At 44.8% G+C, this 9,163-nt stretch overlaps 1 protein-coding gene across 1 annotated transcript in view; it reads right to left on the bottom strand.

The window, feature by feature from the left end:
• Window positions 1–5,025: 5,025 nt before the first annotated feature.
• Window positions 5,026–9,163, bottom strand: part of TM9SF4 (transmembrane 9 superfamily member 4) — a 54,312-nt gene continuing 50,174 nt past the window's right edge. The window contains exons 17-18 of the mRNA XM_058174734.1: window positions 8,535–8,624; window positions 5,026–7,017 (exon numbers count right to left, since the gene is read on the bottom strand). Of these exons, the coding sequence (XP_058030717.1) occupies window positions 6,868–7,017; window positions 8,535–8,624 (240 nt within the window). The 3' untranslated portion in view covers window positions 5,026–6,867. The remainder of the gene's footprint in view (window positions 7,018–8,534; window positions 8,625–9,163) is intronic.

Here is a 9,163-nt window from a genome sequence, read left to right as displayed (position 1 = left end):
TGCCACAGAGAAGGGGGGGGGGGTTTCAAGCTATTCTCCAAAGCCTCTGAAGGCAGGACAAGAATGTTTAAATTTTTAAATTTTAAATTTGGTTTTAAATGGGTTTTATTATTTATATCTCTATTTTAAATATTCGGCCTATGTAATAAGTTTTTTAAATTAATGTTTTACCCTGTATATATATATGTTTTTTTTTATATGGCTGTAAACCGCCCTGAGTCCCTAGGGAGATAGGGCGGTATAAAAGTGTGAATAATAAATAAATAAGCAACGGATGGAAACTAACCAAGGAGAGAAGCAACCTAGAAATAACGGAATTTCATGACAATGAGAACAACTGGAAGTGGCTAGCCGCTAGCAGAACAACTTGCCTCCAGAAGCTGTGAGTACTCCAACACTGGGGATTTTTAAGAAGAGATCATGGTCTGAAATGGTATAGTATTTCCTGCCAGAGCAGGGGCTGGACTAGAAGACCTCTGAGGTCCCTTCCAACTCTTTTGTTATTCTGTTGGCTACAAGTGAATGGGTTTTGCACAGAAGGAAAGGACTTTTTTCCTTACACATGTAGTAAAGATAGTCCTCAGTTTACAACCACAATTGGGACCAGAATTTCCATGGCTAGGGAAGGTGGCGGCTAAGCAAGTCCTGCCTGGTTTTGCCACCTTTTCCCCACAGTTGCCAAGTGAATCACTGCAGTTGTTAAATGAATCACATGGACGTTAAGTGAACCCAGCTTCCCTCGTGGACTTGGCTTCTTGGAAGCCGGTTGGGAACATCGCAAATGTCAATCATGTGATCCTGTTCTAAATACATGCCAATCCCGAGCGCCCGTGACTGGGATGCCGTGATGGTCATAAAAACGAGGACCAGTCGTAAGCCCCCCTTTTGTAACTTCAGGCACTAAACAAACACTTGCAGGCTGAGAAACAGCTGTCGTAGTTTGCACAATGGGAAGTGGGTTGAAATCCCCAAGCCAGGTTTCGAACAAGATTTTTAAATCTGCAAAACTTTGCCTCACTGAATAGAATTTAGGATAGGGGAGGATAGAAAATATGAAATGGAATGGAGTGGAATGGGAATAGAATAGAAAGAACAGAATAGAAGATATATATATATAAAAGCGAAAACCACTCACACGTTAATCATGAAATCTCCAGAACCGTAAAGCCTACAAACTTGAAGTTTGTCACATATGTTCCTCTTGGCTTCTAGGTGCTCACTAAGAAAGGATTTTTCAAAATGACTTATCAGAGCATTAGCATTTCCTATATTACTATTAACCCGCTCTGATGCTAATTAGTTAGATGTTCTATTCCCCCTCCCAACTTGAAAATAACTCTGGAGAGAAGGGGGTAGGCTAAGAGAGGCTTCTGTGGGGCAAGGCTGAGGGAGAGAAGGGGAGAGGAGAGGCTTCTGTGGGGCCAGCCTGAAGGAGAGGAGAGGAGATTGTAACAACTCATTCATTTTCAAACTCGTGTAGATTTATCAAGCCCGAGCACATAGTTTCATAGCGAAGCGGGAGTCCAACAAATAGAATAGAACAGAACCGAATTGGAAAGAACGGAACAACATAGAATAGAATAAGAAAGAATAGAACAGAACAACGAAGAATAGAACAGAAGAACAGAACTAGAATAGAATAGAATAAGAAAGAACAGAACAGAACAGAACAAGAAAATAGAATAAGAATAGAAGAACAGAACTAGAATAGAATAGAATAGAATAGAATAGAATAGAATAGAATAGAATAGAACAACAGAATAGAACAAGAAAGAATAGAATAAGAAAAAACAGGACAGAACAGAAATAGAATAAGAAATAAAACAGAACAACAGAACAAGAAAGAAAAGAATAGAACAACAGAACAGAACAGAACAAGAAATAATAAGACTAGAATAAGAACAGAACAAAACCAGAAATGGAACAGAACAGTGGCAGTGGTGCACCAATAAAAGTGCTGATTTTCAATAAAAGGGCTTTTGCAGGTCAAAATAACAGGAAGTCTCAAAGCCAATGAAAATTAATCGAAACAACTACAAACCAGGCTCCCTTTTGCACAAACGGAACCAACCGGCCAGGAATGGAGTTGCTGTTTCAGCTGCATCAGGGACACAGAGTTTTCTCTTAAAAGTTGTGCAGCTGCCGGTTGACAACCAGCTACCCAATCACACCGGGTGTAAGGTTGTGGTTTTCTTGTTAAGGGGAAGGAGTGATAACAGGCTTTGGAGCCCTTTATTTCCAATCAACCACTGGTAAATGCAGTTAAGTCCTTGACTTATGGCCGCAGTTGAGCCTGTATGTTGCTAAGTGAAACATTTGTTAAGTGAGCTTCCCCCCTTTTTACAATCTTTCTTGCCACAGTTGTTAAGCGAATGACTGCAGTTACATTAGTAACCCGGTCGTTAAATGAATCTCGTTGATTTTGCTTGTCAGAAGGTCGCCAAAGGGCATCACGTGACCCCGGGGTGCTGCGACCGTCATAAATAGGAACCAGTTGCCAAGCATCCGAACGTAAATCTCATGAACCTGGGGATGCTGCAATGGTCGTAAGTATGAAAAACGATAAGTCACTTTTTTCAGTGCTATTGTAACTTCGGTCACTAAATGAACCTTTGTAAGTCAAGGACAGCCTTTAAGAGTTGTTGTTTTTTTGCCAAGTATTGATGGGCACATTTATGAGGACCAAAGTCTCTGTCCTCATCTTGTGCAAGTCAAACACAGGCATTTATTTAGTGACTGCTTGGAAGTTACAACAGCACTGAAAAAAGCCACTTATGACCATTTTTCACACTTAATGACCATATTGCGGCATCCCCATGGTCACATAAAATTCAGACGCTTGGCAAGTGGTCTATATTGCAGTGTCCCGGTGTGTGTGTGTATGTATGTGTGTGACGTGATCCCCTTTCGTGACCTGACCAGTCAAGTCAATGTGGCGAGAAAGGTCGTACAATGGAGCAAAACTCACTGAACCACCGTCTCGCTTAGCAGTGGGAATTTCGGGGCCAAATATAGTCGTAAGCCAAGGACCATTTGGAAAGACAGCATGAGTATCGTTCTGATGGGCCAAAGCAGTCTAGATATTATCCCAGTCTCGACTGAGAACCTCTACAGACCCAAGAATAAGCGTTTTTCACCCGGAGCGACTTTGACCTGTGCTGGCTGGGGAATTCTGGGGGATGCCGGCGTCCCAGTATAATCAGCTGAGGCCATCGCTGTCTGTGGGGGACGAGTCACTGGTCCCCACAGAGAAGGTCTGCAGTCTGGGCGTCCTTCTGGATGCACGGCTGTCGTCGGAAGAGCATTTGACAGCCGTCGCCAGAGGAGCTTTTTACCAGGTCCGTCTGATACGCCAGGTGCATCCTTTCTTGCACCGGGATTCCTTGTGCACAGTCACTCACGCCCTCGTCACTTCTCGTCTGGACTATTGCAATGCTCTCTACATGGGGCTTCCCTTGAAGAGCACCCGGAGGCTCCAATTAGTTCAGAATGTGGCCGCGCGGGTGATAGAGGGAGCACCTCGTGGCTCCCATGTGACACCTCTCCTGCGCAGGCTGCACTGGCTCCCGGTGGTCTTTTGGGTGCAATTCAAGGTGTTAGTTACCACCTTCAAAGCGCTCCATGGCATAGGACCGGGTTACTTACAGGACCGCCTGCTGCTACCGGCGACCTCCCATCGACCAGTGTGCTCCATAGGGAGGGTCTCCTCAGGGTGCCATCGGCCAGACAATGTCGGCTGGCGGTGCCCAGGGGGAGAGCCTTCTCTGTGGGGGCACCAACCCTCTGGAACGAGCTACCACCAGGTATCCGCCAACTCCCTGATTATCCGGACCTTTCGACGCGAGCTGAAAACATTTCTGTTTCACCGTGCAGGATTGGCCTAGTGGGGTTTTAATAAGGGGTTTTATTGGTTTTAAGTTCTTCAACCAACTCTAAATTTTCCTTTTAAACTGGTCCTAAAAATCGTACTAACTGTCTTTACTTTGGCTGTAAACCGGCCTGAGTCCTTTGGGAGAAGGGCGGTATAGAAACTGAAACAATAAATAAATAAATAATAAATAAATTCTGGGACTTGGAGTCCACACAGCTACAAGTTGCTCAGGTTGAGAAACAGGGTGAACCCAAGGAAGGCAATTTGAAGGAGCCCAAATCCCTTTGGAGCCTCCATTTACTCCTGAATACCATGAAGGATTCAGCATTTCCCAAAACAAGTATTTCTCCTCCTCAATAAGACACAGCGGCATTAATGTTCTAAAATAACAGGGGTCCCCAATCTTCATATAAAACCATCCCATCTCCTCTGGGCTGTGGAGTGTTTTTCGCTATCCCCAGGCTCCAGAGCCTTCCTAGGAACCTGGGGAGGGTGAAATGGCCTTCCCCACCCCCCTTGGAGGCCCTCTGGAGGCCGGATACAGCGGTGCTTCCAGACTTCCGGTGGGCCCAGAAGGCCCGAATATCAGCCGACCAGAACTGAGCTCGTGTGCCCACCAATATAGCTCCACACGGCCCTAGGGAAAGCATCGTCTCCACCCTACTCCAAGATGGAAATGTCATTTATCAATTAATTTACCAAACATTTACATCCCCCCGATTAAGCAAAATCCCTCCCATTTTGCAAAAAACAGGATACGTGCTCCCTATTTCGGCATTCCGTCCTAAGATTTAAACTTCCCAATGGTGAAGTGAACCGTGTCTCAAAAAGTCTCTGAGGGGCCTCTGAGTGGCTCAGACTGCTAAGACAGTCTGTTATTAACAGCAGCTGCTTGCAATTACTGCAGGTTCAAGCCCCACCAGGCCCAAGGTTGACTCAGCCTTCCATCCTTTATAAGGTAGGTAAAATGAGGACCCAGATTGTTGGGGGCAATTAAGTTGACTTTGTATATAATATACAAATGGATGAAGACTATTGCTTAACACATTGTAAGCCGCCCTGAGTCTTCGGAGAAGGGCGGGATATAAATGCAAATAAAAATAAAAAAAGTCGGATCGTGGCAGGAGAGCTCAAAAATATCTACAAAGGCACAATCGGACAATGGTGGATTTATTTACATTTGGGCTCAAAACAGTACAGTAAAAATACAGCGTGGCTGGAGCAGGTCCAGTGGGGCAGGGGGAAATGACCCACTTAAGTCAATTCAGAGTTAAACCCCCCCCCACACACACACAAGGAATCCCTCGGTCCAACCTCAGTTCTGGCTGATGTGACCTCAGTGTGGTCAGCGAGGGGACAGACAACGCCAAGAAAGCCTGTCCAGATTTCCTCACTTGGGCCTTGTGGAGGACCTGTGGGAGACCCTTCATCCATCTAGGCAGGGCAAAAGCTGGGGAGGGGGCAGAGGAAGGGAAGGAGTGTGAAAGAGGTCATCACTGGTGTGAAATTACATTTTTTTACTTCTTTTTAAGATACGCTCACAGAAAACGGAAACCTTTTCTTCCACGTAACACATGTAGGATTCAGGGCCCCCCCCCAAAAAAATTTGAGTTTTTTAAAAACATCCTCAGATGAAAATACTGTGTGAACTGCTCTAGGTCACGGGTGGTGGTGGTGGGGAACTTACCACAACTTGCTTTTTTTTTTTCTCCCAGCAGTGTTAAAATAAAAAAAGTAAACCCACATTCTTGTTCAAGCAGAAAAAGTCCAAAGAGTGTCTTAAGTGGTTTTTCCAGGAACTCCAGCGATTCGGGGCGATTTTTCTTGCAAAACTCCAGCACAAGCAAAACTTTTTTTGAGTTTCCCAGATTGAATTTTTTGTCGCCGTTCAGCGTCAGGATAAGATTCGTGGGCGGGTGAATTAATTCCCAAGTTGCGTTCCAAACACAGCGTTTGCACAGAGACCCGATAAAAAGAGACTGGACCGAACCTCTGGTTTTTAAGGACAGAGGCTGGACAGGGGAAGAGCTGGCTGGAGAGGAGAGGAAGGCGCAGGGGAGGGAAGCATGGTTTTACGAATACCTGGAGAACCGAGGGCAGCAATTCTTTTCAGAAATGCAGGGCTAGCCCAAGTCCTTCTCCCTGTTCCCCCAATTGCCAGAGTTTTCTCTTAAGCCACGGACTCCTTGGCACATGAAGAGGGCAATGTTGATCATCTGGATTTTTTGGCTCAGGGTCTCCCATCTCATCATCCAGGTGTTTTGGGGAGGAAGGGGTCCCCCAAAAAATCTCCCCAGAGTTGCATCCTTCGATGTGTTCAAGAGCAACAGTCCCACATCCCTTATCGTTCCTCCTGTTATAACGTGAGATGGCGCTGCCGTCCCGAGATGGGCAGGTGAGAAGTTTATACAGTTTGAAAGCCTCTTCTGAAAAATTGCACTTATCTCGCTCGGAAATAGCACGTCTGCAGCTCCGGATAGAGTGAGTTGCTGAAACCAGGTTAACCCCGAGAAAACGCCAGCAAACCTGTTTTCGGCATCCTCCAGGCACCGCAGCGGCCGCCATCTTCAGCGCGGGCCTAGCGAAACGCAATGGGGGAACCTCTCCTCCTGAATTCCAGAACGACCGCTGCAATCGTGAGCGATGGTCGAAAAGTAGACAGAGGAATATTCATTGTAAGAGATGGACTGGCAGTTGGTTTTTTTTTTTTTTTTTAAAATCCCTTAGATCCAGAATAGTGTAGAATTAAAAGGTAAAGAATCTATACACCCTTCCCTCCAGGAGATCCCAGATTCCACGGATATTGTGCCAAAAATTACATTCCAAGAGTTGAACTTTTGTTTTTGTTTTAATTTCCTGCGTCCTGCTCCCGAAAGGGTGTTGTTGTTGTTTTTTCTTTTCCCCTTGGGAGAAACAGGAAAAAGTTTCCCAGATTCCTTTCTAGGAGGAAACCAAAGCCTGGCGGTGAATCGGTGCCATCGGGTGTGTCGGCGCCTTCAGTCTATTTTCACCGCGGCGTAAATTTTGCGGACAAACATGTAGGCTGCATAGAAGCCAATGGTCCCCGTCAGGAGCCAAAAAGAAAGAACCATGAGGGCGGTGTAGCCGAAGTACAGCAAGGAGGGGATGAATTCCACGATGTCCAGCTGGAAGAGAAGAAAAGTGGAGTTTAGAGGAGGAGAAATTAGGGGGGTGGGGAGAGCTGAAGCCCATTAGCTCCCCTTCAGGGACACAAAAAAGGACCAGGGGTGACATGATAGCAGTCTTCCAGGATCCCCCACATCCTGGACATAAACTGTTTCAACCCCTACCCTCAAAACGACGCTATAGAGCCCTGCACACCAGAACAACTAGACACAAGAACAGTTTTTTCCCGAAGGCCATCACTCTGCTAAACAAATAATTCCCTCAACACTGTCAAACTATTTACTAAATCTGCACTACTATTAATCTTCTCATCGTTCCCATCACCAATCTCTTTCCATTTATGACTGTATGACTGTAACTTTGTTGCTAGCAATCCTTATGGTTTATATTGATATATTGACCATCATTTGTGTTGTAAATGTTGTATCTTTGATGAAGGTATTTTCTTTCTTTCTTTTTCTTTTCTTTTATGTACACTGAGAGCATATGCACCAAGACAAATTCCTTGTGTGTCCAATCACACTTGGCCAATAAAAATTCTATTCTATTCTAAAAAATTCTATTCTATTTGAGGGGCTGCCACAAAGAAGAGGGGGGGTCAAACTATTCTCCAAAGCACCAGAAGGCAAGACAAGAAATGATGGCTGGAAACTAATTCAAGGCAAGAAGCAACCTGGAATTAAGGAAAAACTTCCTGATAGTGAGACCAATCAACCAGTGGAACTGCTTGTCACTAGAAGTTGTGGGTACTCCATCCCTGGAGATTTTTAAGAAGAGACTGAACAGCCATTTGTCCAGAATGGGAGAGGGTCTCCTGTTTGAGCAGGGGATTGGACTACATGACCTCCGGGGTCCCTTAGAGCTCTCTTATTCTGATGCCCTTAGCAAGGTAGAAATGTTGTCCACCTTGAAGAATGTGGGCACCTATGGATACTTTTGCCATCACATAAAAGCTTCTACGGGTAGTCCTCAATTTATGACCAGTCCCCAAATTCAAAGTTACAACGGATGCACCCCCAAAAAGAAACATGACCCAGATTCAAAGTCCCGACCTCCGCCCCTGCAGTCATGTGACAACACAGCATAAAAGAACGTGACATTAAAAATTTAAAATGATATTGGGGATGCTCGACTGCCATTTCAGGAAGAAAAGGAGAGAAGAGTAGAAGGAGGGAAGAAAGTAGATAGGAAAGTGTAGAGAAGGAGGAGGGGAATAAGAGGGTTAGATAGGGTGGAAGAAGGGAGGAGTGGAGAAGGAGGAGAGGAAGTAGTAAAGTGAAGGGGATGAAGGATAAGGGAAAGTAGTAGAGGGTAGAGAGGGAAGTTGTGTAGTAAGGAAGTGGCAGTCGGGCAGGCCTGAATTAGTAATAAATAAAAATTAATGATTAATGATGGATAATATGATGTTGAAAAATGGAAATAAAAAATTATTTATAAAAAAAAAAAAGAACGTGACATAACAACAACAACATAACGTAAAACTTAAGACACAACGTAAAGCAGAACCAAGGAGTACCTTATTCACGAAGTAGAAGATCGCGTAGATGAGCACGTAGAAGGCAGATCCTCCGGAGACCAGGAAGGTTCTCCACCACCAACGATAATCCTGCCAAAATGAGCAGAATCACTTTGGATTACAGCCAAGTCCTCAAGTTACAACCATTCGCTCAGTGACTGTTTATTTATTTTATTTATTTATTATTCGAATTTATATACCGCCCTATCTCCCAAAGGACTCAGGGCGGTTTACAGGCATATAAAACATCAATATCAATATACAAATTAAAATAATCCTTAAAAAACTTATTCTAGCGCCCGAATTATTAAAAATAGAAATATAAATCAAATATAAATATTAAAATCAATTTAAAACCCCACTAAATTTAAAAAATCTAAGCCAGTCCTGCACAGATGAATAAATGTGTCTTGAGCTCGCGACGGAAGGTTCGAAGGTCAGGAAGTTGACGGAGTCCTGGGGGGAGTTCGTTCCAGAGGTGGGAGCCCCACAGAAGGCCCTTCCTGGGCGTCGCCAACCGACACTGCCTAGCTGACGGCACCCTGAGAGTCCCTCTCTGTGAGGCGCGGGTCGGTGAGAGGTATCTGGTCGCAGTAGGCGGTCCCAGAGATAACCCGGCCCTATGCCAT

Source organism: Ahaetulla prasina, chromosome 3, assembly GCF_028640845.1.
Source record: "Ahaetulla prasina isolate Xishuangbanna chromosome 3, ASM2864084v1, whole genome shotgun sequence".
Classification (NCBI taxonomy): Eukaryota; Metazoa; Chordata; class Lepidosauria; order Squamata; family Colubridae; genus Ahaetulla; species Ahaetulla prasina.
Note: the sequence above shows the minus strand (reverse complement) of the source record. Positions and strands in the feature narration are given on the sequence as shown.